The sequence below is a fragment of the Aotus nancymaae genome, unplaced genomic scaffold (genome assembly GCF_030222135.1).
Source record: "Aotus nancymaae isolate 86718 unplaced genomic scaffold, 86718_ANA_hifiasm-v0.15.2.pri h1tg000010l, whole genome shotgun sequence".
In the NCBI taxonomy this organism is placed as follows: domain Eukaryota; kingdom Metazoa; phylum Chordata; class Mammalia; order Primates; family Aotidae; genus Aotus; species Aotus nancymaae.
In genome coordinates this window covers 35,061,592-35,079,714 of record NW_026988421.1, presented here as the reverse complement: position 1 = coordinate 35,079,714, position 18,123 = coordinate 35,061,592, and the positions used below count along the sequence as shown (strand labels likewise).

Below are 18,123 nucleotides of genomic sequence, written 5' to 3'. Positions count from 1 at the left end.
GCCTAAGTTAAGAGACTCAAGAACAGGTACCGCTCCACCAGTCCCGACCCTCCCCTTGCGCACATGCCTACCTGGGACTTGTCGGAAGGAAGGTTGGGATGCACACTTCTGTAGCCCTTGGCAGCGAGTGAAGAGGGCTGGGCATTTCCATTGGCATCAGCATTGGAAGAAGGCCTCCACTCATCTGAGAAACAGGAAGGAAAAAACCTCTCACTCACAGGGAATAACTCTCTGGTTTCCCTCTAACTCAGGGGTCCTTGTTAGAAAGCCAGGACAGTGAGAATGCAAGAGAAATCATACCTGCTGACGAAGGCTCTGGCTCCAGCCCTACATGTGGTACAGAAAGGATAAAAGCAAGAAAAGGGGAAAACAGAAATGGTTACATTTGCAGGAAACAAGCATGAACTGCATAGAAGGATGAAAATCCAGCACCCCGTTGTCTGACACAAAATGCCCTCAGTCACGATGGCCTGATTACCATAGGAACCCACTCGAAACCATGATGTGCTCACAGGCACTGACCTTTGAAAACACAAGGCTCACATTCACAGGGATGAAGAAACAATTGTTACTTGACATTCTTGTTTTACAGACAAAAAGGCAACAGAATTCTCTACTGGCTAGTCCCTACTCACTGACTCTCATTCCCCTTCCTCGAGCCTGCTGTGGGCTCAGAATGACCGCTCCCAACTAACAGGCCCAGGAGAGAGAGAAGTGGTTAAACATACTTTCCAGGGGTGGTGGTGCTGGGCTAAGGGGCAGAACATGACTTAAGCCGAGAGGTATCTGCTGTGATAAAGACTTTTTTTCTTCCTGTCTGCTTTTCTTCTTTCCATTAAATGAGCCACATAAACATTTCAAAATCTAATCACCCTTCCTGAGTATTCATCACATTATAAAGCATCCTTGTCTCTCTTCAGCCTTCCCAGCCACTGTCTGATGCATTTCAGAGATACTAAACCTCTCCTAGTTTGATCCACATATGAGGCAGCAGAGTGCAGTGGTTACCAGCCCAACCGGGACGGCAGCTCGGCCTCAATTCAAATCCTGGGTCTACCACCTAAGGGTTCTATGACCCTGGGCAAGTTATAAGCCTCAGTTTGCCCATCTGAAAAATGGAGATAATGATATGCCTGTTTTATAAGTATTGTTAATAAGAACATATATGCATGTGAAAGGCCTGCCTGGGAAAGTTCAATAAATATTCGCTATTTATCATCATCTTCTGTATCATCTCTTGTCTCTACTCTCTATCCTTGATCTAACCTAGGGGTCCACAGACTTTTTCTATAGAGGGCCAGATAGTAAATATTTTAGGTTTTATGAGCCATATGGTCTCAGATGCAACTACTCAGCTCTGCTTTTGTAGGACAAAGGCAGCCACAGATGATATGTAAATGAATGAGCATGGATGTGTTCCAATAAACCTTTATTTATAGACACTAAAATCTGAATTTCATATAATTTTCATGTGGCATACAATACCATTCTTCTTTTGATTTTTCTTTAAACCATTAAAAAATGTAAAAGCCATTCTTAGCTCGAGGGCTGTACAAAAAAAGGCACAGGCCAGATTTCACTCACAGCCTCGGTTTGCCAATCCCTAATCTGGCCAAGCCTTAACCCCTTCTCCTTGGCTGCCTCCTCTTGCCTCACCATGTAGAGAAAGAGGGACTAATACCGCAGTCTTATTGCCCAAGCCTCCATTCCTCCAGGGCTAGACGTGGGCTTTCCAGATGCCGAGTTGAGATTTACAGACATTTACTCAACATCTTTCTAAGTGCCACTGTGAGTCACTGCTACACCCATGTAGTTTGAGTTCAGTGTACACAACAATTCTGTGAAGTAGGTAGTCACTCTCCTTCATGGATGTGGAAACAGAGAGGCCACCTGACTTGCCCAAAGTCACACAGCCAGGAAGTGACAAAGCAGTCGGCCCAAGTCTCCAGAATCCAAACATATCACCCCCGCCAGCCACCAGCCTCACTACTAGTCATGAAATGGATGCTATGCTTCAGAGAGTTGGTGGGGGCCAAAAAGAAAAAGCAAGGCAGGGTAAAGGTTCTGAGTGATGTTAAATTTCACTTTCTCATCTATAAAATATAATCCTTACCCTGTACTCCTCACAGGGAGTATGATTCTTTGATTCTCTCCAATTGAAGAACTGGAGAATCTTTTTTTTTTTTTTTTTGAGACGGAGTTTCGCTCTTGATACCCAGGCTGGAGCGCAATGGCGCGATCTCGGCTCACCGCAATCTCCGCCTCCTGGGTTCAGGCAATTCTCCTGCCTCAGCCTCCTGAGTAGCTGGGATTACAGGCACGCGCCACCGTGCCCAGCTAATTTTTTGTATTAGTAGAGACGGGGTTTCACCATGTTGACCAGGATGGTCTCGATCTCTTGACCTCGTGATCCACCCGCCTCGGCCTCCCAAAGTGCTGGGATTACAGGAGAACTGGAGAATCTTTAAGAATAAAAGATTAAGTACATGAAAGTACCTCCGAGTATACCACACTCCCTGTTGGATCCAACCGGATCCCTGGTCCAGAGCTCCCCTCACACCTGGCAGGCCCTTAAACATCAGGTGACATGCTCCGACAAATGGTCCACTGTCCTTCCTCATAGCTATGACTTCTACTGTTCCACCTTCTAAGTTGCTATTTCTAGTCTACCTTTGTCAAATAAGTCTATCAAATTTATTAGATTTATGCATATACGAAACGTCAACACGTTCTGAGTGCAGGGCTCTCTAATGAAGGATGTAAACTTTGTACATGGAATTGGGAACACATTATCTTGCCCACTTTCTGGTTCTCAGTTGGGTTGGTTCTATTCAAGTGACACTGGCAAACAGTGATGTAATGAAAAGCTGAGATGTGAACTGTTCTTCCAAACCTCCAGGTATCATGACGGGACCATCATTGTGACATCAGATTGCCTAGTGTCAGCCCTGAGTCTCTATCTTGCTAACTGTACACACTGCAGCAAGTGACCTGGCTGCACCTGTGAAATGGGAGTTAATATCTACCTCTTTGAATCATAAGGACTAAATGAAAGTATCTGGCATAAAGCATGTGCTTTGCAAAATCAGAATTCAAAGCATAAGGGGAAAAAAACCCATGAACAAAAATGAGCATTGTTGATCTCTGCCATGTGATAAATAGCTTTAAGAACACAAGATCCTTAGGGATAGATCTGCTTTTTCTTCTCATTCCAAGTCTTTAAAACTATCTCCTTACCCTACCCCAAAAAGGCAGTTCCCAGGACCTCTTAAATGTTCCTTTCTTTTTTTGTTAAAGGACAGCTGTATTTCTGACATCTTACCATCCTTCCTCTATTACCTCATTTTCTGAACCTGGAAGGTTGGTAGCAGACTGGGGCCATTTGTGCCTGCATGGAGCAGTATGAAATTTTGCACACACAATCATCCATTATTAACTCCTGATTGAAGAGACTGTCAAAATGCTTCTTTCAATAAATGTTACCTTAGAGCTCCCAAGGTTGGGAGAGTGCCTTGGAAAGTTGGATCCTAGAGAGCTTTTGCAGTCCTGAGAGACCTACCCTTTCCGCAAGAAGCATAATTTACTTGGCCTTATCTTTTCCTCTAGCTGTTCTTTATTTGCAATCTTTTCTGGCCTGTGGCTGTAGCCTCCTGATATTTTATTTTATTTCGTTCTATGCTCATTTCATTTTGACCTATTCTAAAGTCTTTTGCTGATCAGTTCTTCTTGGGATCTTAGGATAATTTTCATTGAGTCATCTTGATGTGTTCTCATGAGAGTATTCAAGAGGTAGATGACAGGTGTTATAGTAAATCTAAGGGTGTTCCAAATCTTATTTGTGTTTATTTTGTATTCATGCTGTACAGTAGAGAATTTAACTTTATCCAAAAAGAGGTCTGGCCTTTGCCCTCAGGTTCTGGGATGTAATCCCTGGGCTCTTGGAAAGTCATGCCTGATAGGAGTGACTTTGTTTATCTGGGGCTTTGAGTCCACCAGTTATGTGACTTGGGATGGGGGCTTTGGGCCAGCAAGAGCTCAACCGATTAGGAAGTTGGCCTGGAGACTGAGATGCCTATGTAACGGAGCCACGGTAAAAACGCTGAACACAAAGGCTCGGGTACATTTCCTGGTTGACAATGCTCTGAGAACACTGTCACACATCAGCGCTGGGAAATAACATGTCCTGCCTCCATGCAGAGAGGGCAACAGAAACTCCGCATTTGGTACCTCTCCCAGACTCCACCCTATGTTCATCTTCTCTGTATCCTTTCCCTGTAATAAACTATAACCCTGAGTGTAGCAGCTTTCAATAAGTTACGTGAGTCCCTCTAGCATTTTACCAAACCTGAGAGTGGTTTTGGGAATCCCCTGAACTTGCACCTGGTGTCAGAAGGAAGGGTGAACTCTTGTGAGGACTTTTCCCTCCAACTTCTCAGCTGGTTCTAATTCTCACACATGTACTCATCAAAAAGACTCTCATTTAATGAAAGTATGGGGTACCTTTAACTGCTTCAATGTTAACCTTCTTATAGTACCTTTTTGCTACTGCCATTTCTGGAAAGCAAATGTGAGAGTCAAACCAGAGGAAATAATTTGACTGCAGGTCTAACAGTCTTTACGTCCAAAGCTAACTTTGCACTCAAGAATCAGACAATAAGGACCGGAGCCAACTGGTACAGAATTAACAAAATATAAGGGCTTAACTGACCTTGGCATCTGACTCAGAACACAGGAATTGATGTATCAAGCCACAGGATCTTTAGACTATACCAGACAAGAAGCTTCGTATCACACCCACCACCAGCTCAGGCTCCCTGTCTGGAGTGAAAACATCCTGACCCGGGACATGATTAAGTCACTCTTGAACCAACATGGCCAATGCTCAGACCTGGTGTGGCAACGAGGTCAGTAGGCAGGGATAAGGTGATGAGGCTTCTTCGAGGGGAAGGGAGTCGGTACTAAGATTACTGCCATTCCTTTCAGATTGTTCTGATCCAAAAACCAAGGTCCACTATCAGAGATGAGGCGGCTGATCAGGAAGCTGTGGTCAGGGATCTTGAGTTAAGCCACCACTTGAATGGAGGAGTCTGGAGAATGAGTGTTAACTGGGCAGTTTCAAGGGCTCTGTCACTCCACCCCCGAGAATGTCTCCATTCTCTCAAAGTTCATGTGAATGCAGATGGCTTCCAAATCCATGCACTGGACTCCAAATTTCCAAATTCCCATTAGAAACATTCTCCTAGAAGTCCTTCCCTTGCCAAGAAACTCAACATGTCAAAAAATGGAATTCAACATTCTTTTCATCACTCTTCACAAATCCCCCCCATCTCCATGAGTGCCACAATTACTCTCCTAGCCAACCAGGGAAGACATCTCCTGGAGTCTTGCCTCTCTGTGTTCCTTAAATACAACACGAGGAGCCCTGGTCATTTCATTCTCCAAAAGACACTTTTACCCTCAGCCTCTTCTTTTCATTCCCATTGCCACCATGCTAGAATCAGGCCCTCATGGCTTCAAACTGAAATTATGTTTAACAAGCCTCTTGACCTGCAGGAACTAGAATGGTTATCCTTAAAGGACACTTACTTTGGTCTTGTGCTAAATGGTTGACAAGAAAATTATAGCTCACATCTGTAATCCCAGCACTTTGGGAGGCAGAGGCAGGTGGATCATGAGGTCATGAGGTCAAGAGTTCGAGACCAGCCTGACCAACACAGTGAAACTCTGTCTCTACTAAAAATACAAAGAAAAAAATAATTAGCTGGGCATGGTGGCAGGCACCTGTAATCCCAGTCCCAGCTACCTGGGAGGCTGAGGCAGAATTGCTTGAACTTGGGAGGCGGAGGTTGCAGTGAGCCAAGATCGCACCACTGCACTCCAGCCTGGGTGACAGAGTGAGACTCTGTCAAAGAAAAGAAAGAGAGAAAGACAGAAAGAGAGGGAGGGAGGGAGGGAGGGAGGGAAAGAAGGAAGGAAGGAAGGAAGGAAGGAAAGAAGGAAGGAAAGGGCAAGCTCATTTAATCTCAACAACTCTATTACAGTCACCTCCAATTTACAGATAAGGCAACTGAAGCCCTGTAAAGTACTTTGTCCATGTCATAAAGACAGTAAATGGCAGAGCTCAGCCTCAATAGAGAACTGTGTGATACCAGAACTATATCATCTATCTCTCCCAGATGAGGGAGTTGGGACAAGAACTATAAATAGGGGGCACCTCTGAAATGCAGGCATCAGGGAGCCATGTAGGGACTGGAGCTTCCAGTCCAGGGAAATAGTCAGCAACCTGGACACCTATAGGCATTGAAGAAGGTGGCAAATGAGGAGCAAGTCAGAGAGAAACAGACAGAGCAGCTGGGGGACAAAGGCTGTCCCTAGAGAGAAGGGAGGGAGCCAGATGCCATCTAACATTAGCTGTCTGCAAACGCATTGAGAGTAGGAAGCAATCCTTGGCAAGAGCCATTCACTGCCTCACCCTTGGGCTCCCCGTCCAGACTAGGCATGGCTGTCTGCAAATACTGCTGAAAACTGTTTTTATGAAGCCAGGGAAGGCCCAGAAGCTCCCAGGCCCCAGGACAGGACAATAGACTGGTATGGGCCAGCAAGTTGTCATCTGGAGGTTCACATGGACACTGCCAGAGTCAAGAGCCAGCAGGATGCTAGCCAATGGGTAGCATGGTAAGGGAACAAGATTCCCATTCCTCAATTGTCTGTACTCACATCCTCACTTCTTGTTTTTCTTTTTGAAATAGCATCTTGCTCTGTCTTCCAGGCTGGAGTGCAGTGGCATGATCTTACTTCAAGCGATTCTCCTGCCTCAGCCTCCCGAGGAGCTGGGATTACAGGTGTGCATCACCATGCTTTGCTGATTTTTGTATTTTTAGTAGAGACACGGTTTCATCATGTTGGCCAGGCTGGTCTCGAAACTCTGGCATCAAGTGATCCGCCCACCTCGGCCTCCCAAAGTGCTGGGATTATAGGCATGAGCCACCGTGCCTGGCCCACTCACGCCCTCTTTTAAGCCCACTCCCCAGCATTAACTCATTCTAGCCTGCTTTGTACCCTTAATGAGCATGTGGGTTTTTTTTCTGTTTCCTCTTCTCAAACCCAGCTTGCTCCTTTTCATCCAAACTGCCCTCCTGTACCATCTTAAATTTATCCCCAATCAAAGGGATTCCATGTGTGTCAGGCTAATTTCCAAACTTCCTAAGTTCAAGAGCATTCTGGACCTAGAAAGGCTTGGAAAGCATCTGACCCTAGACCCTCATACTTGATATGGGCTCAAAGTCACTAGGACTTACCCACAGCCCAAAAGCAAGGTGGCTGACTGCAAGTCCACACCTGACTCATGCTGCAATAATGTACTGCCTTTTGCCCTCAACTAATGCACCTAGAATTGCTCTATTTTCCTCCTTTCTCATCACAATCCCAAGTAACTCGCTTAGCACCTGGCGCACAGATAATGCTGAATGAATGTATGCTCATTTGAATTTGATGATCTCAGTTCACAAAGATGAACTTACTGTAAGGTGTGAATGAATGATAGCTATCCCTTAATTCTTACGAGTACAGTATTTGCATTTTAAAACAATGTGGTTATGGTTTGGTGAAACAGATTTGGTGAAGTTTCTTTTCACCTAATTAGTTGGTAGAAATTTGTAAGACACAAACATATTCTGGGATAAGACAGTGTTTCCAACAGTGCCTCAAATCCATACACAGGGCAGGGCATGGTGGTTCACACCTGTAATCCCAGCACTTTGCAAGGCCGAGACAGGTGCATCACTTGAGCCTACGAGTTCAAGACCAGCCTAGGGAACGTGGCAAAACTCTGTCTCTACAGAAAAATACAAAAACTAGCCAAGTGTGGTGGTGTGCACCTCAATACTTGGGAGGCTGAGGTAGGAGGACAGACTGAGCCCAGAAGGTCAAAGCTGCAGTGAGCCATGATTGCATCACTGTGCTCCAGCCTGGGCAACAGAGTGAGATCCTGTCTCAAAAAAATAATAATAAATAAATAAATAATCCACATGGTACTGGGAGGCACTGGTACAGGCGTGCACTTGGTGGACATATTTGTGTTCGACGTCAATGCCACACTGTAACCACTAGAGGGAGCTCCAGGCTCCCTCTCCATTTCGATCAGAGGATGGGACAGGCGGTTTGTAAGGTCATTTGACTGGGCCAAGGGACTGCACATAAGGCCTTTCTCTTTGCATCATCCCTTAGGGACTCTCTCTTTTTCTCCAAACGCTCTCTAGCTTGGGAGCTGGGTCTTCCCAGTTAGGCTTGGAAAGGCTGGATGAAGTTAGCCCTAGAATAAAACAACTTTGCCTTCTCTCCTCACCCCCACCTTTGAGAGCAGAAAAGTAAATTGCAGCGGGTCAGGAGTCAGGGCTGGGCTCAGGAATATAGGACCAAGAAGCTACTCTGTCGACTTTTAAGGCTGTGGGCTGCTCGGGCCTCCCTCAGCCTAAGGATGAAGAAGCCCTCACAGGGACCAACATCACTAGAAAGGGGTTTGTGCTCAAACCCTAGCCTGGCCTCATCCACCAGCATGTGTTCCAACACCTGTTATGGGTGGTTGGGCAGGAAGAAAATCAGTTTCCAGGATGCTAGGTCTGGCCATTTCCATCCTACATATCACGTCTATCTTATCACAACACACCACTCCTGCTGCACTAGAGGGGTTTGTGCACCCTACTGCCCTTCCTCTCAGGTCCCAAGGGAGTGGTCCTTCCCTCCATTCGACTGCTCCCTGCATTTCCTTCAAGAAAGCAAGCTCCCACCCGCTACAGCAGCAGCTCTCAGATACGGTCCTTGCACTAGCAGCATCAGCACAACCTAAGAACCTGTCAGACATGCAAAACTTCAGACCCTACCTCAGACCTGCAAGTGGGAATCCTACATTCGAAAACTCTGGGCTGGGGCCCAGCAACCTATCTTTTTACTCCAAGTGATTCTGATGCAGCTAAAGTATGAAAGCCACTGCCCTACAGAGTGGAGAGGCGCTGTCTCACCCTAAACTAACTGTGCCTGATCTCAAAGTCAGCATTTGCCAACTCCCAGAATACTTGGGCCATGGAAAGTCATCTCTGGCGAAGCCAAAATAATCTGACCATAATCAAATAGCAGGTAACATCTGACAGTCTAGTCCATACCACCAGGCATGATACACAGTACTTCATATACTTCTTTCTCAAAATGATCCTATGAGGCAGATGCAGTTACCAACCCCATTCTACAGTTCATTAGGGTTAGCAGGGTGTACACAGAAATCTATTAGATTCTGAAGTCCCAGTTCTTTTTTTTTTTTTTTGAGATGGAGTCTCTGTCACCAGGCTGGAGTGCAATGGCACAATCTCAGCTCACTGCAACCTCCACCTCCTGGGTTCAAGCGATTCTTCTGCCTCAGCCTCCCAAGTAGCTGGAAATACAGACACGTGCCACCACACTCAGCTAATTTTTGTATTTTTAGTAGAGATGGGGTTTCACCATGTTGGTCAGGCTGGTCTTGAACTCCTGAGTTCAGACAATCTGCCAGCCTCGGCCTCCCAAAGTGCTGGGATTACAGGCATGAGCCACTGCGCCTGGCCCTGAAGTCCCAGTTCTAAACCTCAATACCTCAGGTTTCTCAAGTGATGGATTAAGGTGGGGAGATGGGCTTCATGTGGCTTCTTCGATCTCCCTTTGCTCCTAGTTTACACTGGGCCTTGAAACTACTTCTCCTGATCCTGCTCCCGCAGCTGGCTTGTGGCCATCCCAGGCCGAGCCCTGCCCACCTCTGCTTTCCCAGGAGCAAGCAAGGTCATCCACACCTCTTAGTCTCCCCTGGCTGCACCTCCAGCCCAGCCCTGCCTGGACAGGCCACAGCAAACCTCTAGGATTCAGGGATGAGCTCTGAGAAGCCCAACCTCTAGCCCATCTCACCGTTTACCCCCCATGCCCTAAGTCATTTCCATCTGCATGAGTGCCATCTGCAGATCACTGGCTCTTGTCACAGGATGACCTGCTCAGTCAAAGCTAACATAAAGTGGTGGTCATTTCTGTGCCTTCATCTGCAGCACGTGACTGTTAGCTTGGGGTTTTGACCACTACCCATCAAAAGGAGCTGACTATCCCAGGGAACCCTGAGAGAACCAGGAGGCATCTGATGAACTCACACCCTCCTAAGCAAAAACACCAGAGCATCCGCCCAACCTTCCCATGTGGCTTTGAACATCTCCCCCAGCCTCAGCGCACCTGGTTTGCTTTTGTGTTGCGGGGTTTCCTGAGGGCTCACAGGGCTACTGCTTGGGGTTTCCCTATAGGAAGACGAGGCCCGGAGAGTCACTGCTCCCTTTCCAGTGCAGATTTTTGTGGGATCCATGTCTGAAAAGAAAAGGTCCAAAAGAGAAGACTGAATCCAAGACTCCTGAAAGATTAAAGGACAGTTGGTTAGCAAATTGTTATAGCTAGGGAATGAGATGAACCTGGTTACAGCCACGTAAAGTCTTCAAACACTTGTGGCCAATGGAAATTAATCTGTGGGTGGTGGAGAGGGGCAAGTTTTCAGAGGTTTACTGTGCATCATGAAGTTAGGGGAACATGGCGGCAATGGTGAGTTCAGAGTAAATGGATGAGTTACAGTATCAGCTGAAAACATTTCAAAATAAAAGCAGATTTATGCCTTTTATTAAATGACATTTGGGTTGGTGAGCAGACTTCTGACCAGTTAGTAAGGCACAGTTCAAGAAAGTTTATGAAAGATGTCTCAAGCTTCCAGACCATCCTTCTCATTAAAAACCAAGCTGGCGATGTAGGGAAGTAGGGGCAGGGGTGGTGTTCTATAGAGAACAACTACTCCTTGCAGTTTTCCAGTGGGAAAAGGAAAAGCAAATCTCCTTGGATCGGCAAGTCAAGACTCCCAAATTGCTGAGACAGAAGGATAAGCTGCCTGGCGAGAAAGCTCATGAGTAACAGCCTCACTTTCCAAACGTATCAAAGAAAACTCACAGCAACAAAAATGACCCAAAAGGCTAAATCCTTCAATGAGCAGTGTCCACTGAGCCTCAGCTGTCTTCCCAGGGTCCTGGCATCTCCTACAGTTTCACTAGGACCTAATAACAGACCTGGGTCAACTTTGAAAGTTTCCTCAAGAAAGATCTAAAAATACGCTTCAAAAGATCTGAATACCATCCTGCAGAAAATCAGTCATGGGCAGGCAGGGAACCGGGCGGGGCACACAGTTCTGGGAAGCACACACTCCAGTGTTTCTTTATGTGCAGCTGAGTTATGCAGAACACCACAGTTTTGTTTTGTTTTCAGATTGCTCACAGCCTAGATTCCTGACCCAAAATTGTCACAATTAGGATTGCAGGTTGACATTCAGGGTGTGTGTTTGGGTATGTGAGTTCAGACGTCCAACTCACCCCCTTCCCGTCCGAGGGCAGGGAGAAGCAAAGCCTCTTCTCTCCTTGCTTTCCATGTCAGCAGCCCCCTTCCAACAACTCAGGGAGAATGATCATCAGCATTAGAGAAGAGAACAGACCTGCCTTGTCAGCACCTCTTGTACTGAACGCAATGCATGAAACCCACAACGTGTGGTGGGGCAAGCATCAGCCTTGGAGAGCATCTGACCTATCCAACTCTATCAAAAGGCTAAGTGACTGATGTCACCAAACTAGTGGGAAAACTGGTTCCTGGTCACTTCAAAAGGATGAAGGGCACACTGACAGGTGCAGCCCTTCCATAGGTTCCTAAACACACAGCCCAGTTACTTCTGAAAGCGCCATTGGAAAAAGTACTGCATAGGCCTCATGTGTCCCACTTTGTACAAAACTGACATCTGAGCTGTAACTCCCCCAACCCCTGGAGGGGAGAGGCAGGAAGTGGCTGCAGGTAAAATCAGGGAAGGCACAGGGGATGCTCTGGGATGGCCCAGTGAGCATCACAGAGGCGAGTCTAGGTTTGACACCTAAGGCAGCTGCTTCAAATTCAGCCCAGTTCAGAGGTTCTCTGTGAGACCGGGTTAATTCTCAAGGAGACTGCAGTTTCTGCTAAAGTACTTGGAGTTGGAAACCTCTAGGGAGAGCCTAGGCTGTCCATGCACCTCAGCCCCATCCCAAAGTGAAAGCTGAGGCTCTCGACTGACCCTTCTCCTAAAGAAAAGAGGGGCAAGGCCTCTGTCCTCAGTTCTTCCCCACACTCACTGGCTCCCAGAAAAACACACACAGACATTCACGTACGCACACAGAAGAACAAAGGAAACAAGCTGAGGAAGTGAGACGGAATGCCTCCTAAACATGCAAGGATTCAGCTCAAAGCGTGTGTTAGAAGAAAAGAAGAAAGGAAAACCATGCCATGATCCGCTCACAATTAAAGAAAATCAACCGACCCAAGGAGATACCTGGAGGGAGAACTAGGCCTGAGGCGTTTCTCACTGTCTTCACAGGAATGATTTTAACAGCAGAAATAGAGCGTGCACGTAAAGGGTAGGCAGTTGCTGAAAACACAAAAGGGTAAATGGTGCATCCAGAAAGAACATTTGGGAAACACTCAGGCAGTTGAGGAACTGGGCAGGGACAATAGGAGGAAGTCGCCCACACAACAAGAACAATACAAAGGGCAGTAGATGCAGTAATTAAAAATAACCTGCTTTCTCTCTTTAGAGTTCTAGGCCAAGATAACAGACCCCTCTCCCCCAATAATCACCCAAATACAGCTGGTCAGTGTTGATCGGTGGCTCCTGCCACACCAGGAGCTTGCCAAGGCTCTGGACAAAGATTTACAGAGGCACAGATGGCCTGGCAAACGGAGGAAGAGGAGAGCACCAGGGTCCACAGGGCTTCTTGGGAGAAGGCTGGGGAGTGGGCTTCAAGGAGGAGGGCTGTGGCCCATGGGCTCCAGATGAGTGAAGGAACAAAGGAATAAGATCATGAGCTGCCTGGTCCCTTCTGCCATCAGAGCTACTTCCCCCACAGCATAGCTTCTGGGGTCTTGTTCCTGCTCTGACAATCATAGCCCTCTGGCCCCAAGCAAATCAGAACCCCTATCTGTTGGACAGCAGATGGCCTTGCTTAAACCCACCCTTTCCTGGTCAGGAGGTGCCAAGTGTCCAAGAGCATATGTAGTCTCTGGGCAGCACCCAAGTGTACAGCCCAGGACCCCGATGCCCAGCTGAGCTAAGGCAGAGCAGGGCTGCCTGCCCAGGATGCAGTGAAGGCCACCGCTCAAATGTCCTGGGTGCTCACACTTATCTATCTGCAGGGTCTCTGGGCTCCCTGCCTGCCCAGATTCTGTAATCTCATGATAGGCACATCCCTAACTCTTTTCACAACGAGCCTGTTGTGAGGCCTCCCCTCGTACTCTCTCTTAACGGCAGCACATAAAAAGGGATAGGAGCTCTGTGCGAGGGTGCCAAAGTCAATTGTGGCCACAGATCTATAGAATCACAGCAGGTAGGGCTGCCTAGGAGCAAGATCACCACTGCAGAGTCAGCATCGTGCTGGTGAGTCTGTCAAGGCAACAGAAGGGAGGCCTGTCGGCCAGGGGCAGTGCACCTTCTAGTCCATCCTGCTGTCAGCTCACCTCGTAAGGTATAGGGCAGTCACACGGCGCCTGGCCATCCAGGACTAGGTTGTGAATGACACTACTGCATGTATTAAAGACAAATGTGCTCTTACAGCATCCTTCTGTCTGCTCCACCTGGGAGATGGGCTTGGGGGATATTTTTGTAACCATTTTCAGAGGAAGCAAGAGGCTCAGCAAACTGCTCAGGCTCATTCGGTTCTCAGACAGAGAGGCTAAGACTGGAGCTCAGCTATCCCAGCTCCGGTTCAGGGACCTCAGGCCACTCTGATGCCCTTCAGATGACTTCTGCCTGCTTATTTCCAGACAAAGGTGCGTCTCACCAAGGAGAGAATGGGGCCCACTCCACATGCCACCCTCCTCCACATGCCTTAAGTCTCTTGTATAAATTAGTTCACATGGATGGGGTTGATGACCCCACAGGTTTTAAACACACAGGGCCCCACCCCTTCCTATGCTCCTCACTGGATGCTAAACACATGCCTGCAGCCACTCCACAGCACTGCCCCTCAAAGTCCCCTAAGTACAACTTGGTAGAGACTGTACAGGACTCCACACCAGGGGTGCAGATGGGAGGCCAGGCAGGGAGGCAAGAACAGGAGCATGGCAGGTCCCCTCCTGCCACCAAGGAACCCACCCCCACACCACCTGGGCCCTGTACCTCAACCCCTCCTAGTCTCTCGGCATACCCCCTACAGCTGCTTCCTCTTAGTTCACACTTTGCCTTGTCTTAAAAGGAACGCTTTGCTGATCCAGATGGAAATTACAAAGGTCAAAATGCCAAATTGTTTGAAATTATTCTTTGAGAAATGCATCTTGACTTAAATGCCCAATGCCAGGATTCTCGCCCTTCCTCTTGTATACCATAAGATTTAGTTGGATGAGTGTTCATTCCAATTCTGAATTTGAGGCAGAAATAAATACAGCAGATCATAAAATTCCCTCATCTTGTAGATAAGGGAACCCACACCCACAAAGATAAAGGACCTCTCAAGATGTCCTGTTCATGATTGGCAGAGCTGAGACTTGAACTCATGCCTTGTCACTCCAGCTGGAGTGTCCATCACACCACGCAGTGAAAGTGGCACCATGGGCCCTGTAGCCAGGCTATCTGCGCAGCCACACTGAGGTCAGGATGAAAGTCTCCAGGCCAAGGAGTAACGCAAAGGTCATCACATCCATCATCCATTTCACATTTAAATCTTTTCTCCTAAAATTTTTAAAAACTGAAACTATGAGAGGATGTGCATAAAATTAATGCCAATGAAATAATTTATTTTAATGATTTAGGCTCTTGCCTTAAGGTCAAGACTGTGAACACATCACTGTTTATTATAGGTGAAGGTGAAAGGCTGAGCAAGGGATATTTCAGGCTGATAAATACCATCTGTACCAGATATGAAGTATGCATTGGTCCATGTATCTGATCAGTTATTCACAGCAACCTTGTGAGCTAGGGAAAGTTTTTAATACCTCACGGTGGGAAAATGGCAGTCTCAGACTCCTGAAATACAAGAACAGGTTCCAGGTCTCAGAAAATCAGTTTGGGGAACACGTCTCCAGTTTATGTCTTGGTTAGGCCAGTGATGTTCACACCAGGCAGATGGGATGGCCCCAGCCTGCAATACTCCACAACTTTAGAAATGCTTTGCAGTACAGGCCGGGCGTGGTGGCTCACACCTGTAATCACAGCACTTTGGGAGGCCAAGGCAGGTGGATCACCAAGTCAGGAGTTCAAGACCAGCCTGGCCAAGATGGTAAAACCCTGTATCTACTAAAAATACAAAAATTAGCCGGGCATGGTGGCAGGTGCCTGTAATCCCAGCTACTTAAGAGGCTGAGGCAGGAGAATTGCTTGACCCAGGAGGCAGAGGTGGCAGTGAGCCAGGATTGTGCCACTGCACTCCAGCCTGGGAGACAGTGCAAAACTTCATCTCAAAAAAAAAAAAAAAAAAAAGAAAAAAGAAATACTTTCCAGTACTGATGCAGACGTCTCCCTAAGAACCTTACCTTTGTCTTGCCCATTACTGCTGGGTGCCAAGCCATTCACCACAGCTTTGGAACCACCATCACATTCTGCAAGAAAGAAAGAGAGCATGAGGTTTGTGAGTATGCCCTCCCAGCGCTTACTGAGTCCTGCATGGCACCAGGTGCTGGGGTCAGAGTCAGGAGGAAGCAGAGGGGTCCTGCCCTGTCAGATACTTTCAGACCTCTAGGCCTCGGTTCCTATGAGACCCTCTGCCAAGAATGCTTCCTCCTCCCTTCTTACCTGACAGAAATTCCACGCACCCTTGAGGCTCTCCTCGGATGTCATGTCTTCTGTGTTGGCTGAGAGTTTCCTGAGTTCTGCTCAGTTACAGAAACTGAGACCCTCCCTGTTCACCTGCAACCTAAGCCCCACCCAGGTCCCCATCCCAAATAGATGGAGGCAGGCCAAGAAAGGCAGGCAGGCAGGCCATGTCACCCTGGGACATGTGTGTTGCAGGAACCCCCTTCAAGCCCAGAGTTAACCACGCTACAAACATAATCATGTTTGGGTTTTTAAACACTGACTTGCCTAGATCTGAGGATCCATGCTTATCATTCCATAATTAGCATCTCATTTTATCCTTAAGACTCAGACCTCAAGAACTAGGAGTTAGGAATGCCTATTTTATAGATAAGAAAATTGAGGCAGAAAATTGAGGCAGAGAAGATTCCGGGCCTGCCCAAAATCACTAGGCTGAAATCTGAACTTTGGTCTGCCCATCTCACAGCTCATCTTCTTACTACCCAAATGGGATAAACATTTGGGTTTCCTGATGTATACATATAGATATATATTCTATATCTCTAAATGCTGGGACTGAAGCTTAGTCTCACACCCCTGTAATTCATTAGGCTGAGACTAAACCTAAGCTCTTAACAATCAGCCTCCCCAAAGGGTGGACGCCTGCTGTAAACCACACCGACAGGCTAGTCTGGATGCTGCCTGTGGCCAGACATGAGCAGGGCCACTGCCCCACCTGGTGCCTGGATGTTCCCATGCTGGTCCCACAGACTGTATCCTGTTAATTCCCCACATCCACCTACAGGGGAAGGCTAATTCTCCCAGATATCTCCCTTGAGCTCTCATTTCTGAGATGCGTGGAAGGATGGTGCTGGTGAGAAGGCCAGAAATCCAAGTACCTGCTCTAGTTCCTTCTGTGACTGTGGCCTTGCTCCAGGCCTCCCCAAGCTAGTGTGGCTCTGAGCTACCAGTAGGCCCAGCCCCATGTTCTTCCTTTCTTTTAATTAAATGTAACAACCAAACTTGAAGAAATTTTAGAAAAGCAATTAAAAATTAGTAACTCCATCTCCTGAAACTCAAACCTCTGCAGCACAATGTTGGTGTCCAACTTCCTGAGTTTGATTCAACAACACTACACACTAGCTGAGTGATCCCAGCCATATTATTAACCCCTCAGGGCCTCAGTTTTTCCATCTGTGTAATGAGGGTGGCAAACTGCGCCCCGTCTGTGGGGGTTTTCCAGGAGAATGTAACAAGATCATACAGGTGAAGAACTTCTCTTGGTGACTGGCAGCCCGGCCCAAACTTGGGATAAAGAGAATCCACCATTTTTACACTGCTCTTTCCACCGGTGATTAAAACAAATATTTTCCATGTAGCTACTTTTCTCTTAATGACTATTTTAAGAGCGGCGTAATATTCCATCAAGTAAATACACATAACGTACTTATTCATACCCCACCACCACCACTCCCTGCTTCATGTGGGTGATGTTTTTGTTTCCTTGGAATTAAGACAGAAATTCCCAAGAAGGGGATCATCAGGTCGAAGGCTCCAGAATTTCTGAACTCTTCCTAGGCAATGCCTCCTTCCAGCCCCCGACCTGAGAGAGCAATTCTGGGGAAAAGTCTCCCAGGCTTTTCCACACCCTTCTTCCAGGCCCCTCCCTTCCTCCTTCTCTGGCCCTTAATGCCAGGAGTGGCAATGCAAAGTTAGGCCAGTTCTGACACTGGAAGAGAAAGTAGCTTTAGGCTACAGAGAAAAAGTTAAAAGCAAAATAAAGCAAAACACCATGGCCTGTTTTAAATGACAACAAAAGCAAAAAGCCAAGGAGACAACACAAAACAAGTTATGAAGCAGGAGCGACTGGCAGTACCAAGCCCGCTTGGAGGGGAAAAGGTGCACAGCCTCTTTGCACGCAGCAAAAGCACTCAAGGAATTGCTGAGAAGCCAAGTCCCTGGCTTTGCAGGGAGGAACTCTGAGCTTGTAACAGTAAGAATCCAAAGATGAAGCACTCGCCATTCCTTGGACACAAAGTTCAGCACTTGAAAAGCACTGCCTAAGGCCGGACACAGTGCCTCACATCTACAGGTAGATCACCTGAGGTCAGGAGTTCGAGACCAGCCTGGCCAACATGGTAAAACCCTGTCTCTACTAAAAATACATAAAAAAAAAAAAAATTAGCCGGATGTAGTGGCACATGCCTGTAATCCCAGCTACTCAGGAGACTGAGGCAGGAGAATCACTTGAACCCAGGAGGCAGAGACTGCAGTGAGCCAAGACCACG

The 18,123-nt window shown here is 47.2% G+C and overlaps 1 protein-coding gene across 50 annotated transcripts in view; it reads right to left on the bottom strand.

The window, feature by feature from the left end:
• Positions 1-18,123, bottom strand: part of SORBS1 (sorbin and SH3 domain containing 1) — a 254,503-nt gene that overhangs the window by 113,073 nt on the left and 123,307 nt on the right. For 29 of the 50 annotated variants that reach the window (XM_064374042.1, XM_064374056.1, XM_064374058.1 and 26 more), the window contains 5 exons: positions 15,577-15,642; positions 12,386-12,481; positions 10,240-10,368; positions 301-327; positions 72-184 (listed from right to left, as the gene is read on the bottom strand). In XM_064374042.1, coding sequence (XP_064230112.1) covers positions 72-184; positions 301-327; positions 10,240-10,368; positions 12,386-12,481; positions 15,577-15,642 — 431 coding nt within the window. The remainder of the gene's footprint in view (positions 1-71; positions 185-300; positions 328-10,239; positions 10,369-12,385; positions 12,482-15,576; positions 15,643-18,123) is intronic. The other 21 variants (XM_064374069.1, XM_064374071.1, XM_064374078.1 and 18 more) reach the window with 3 other exon arrangements.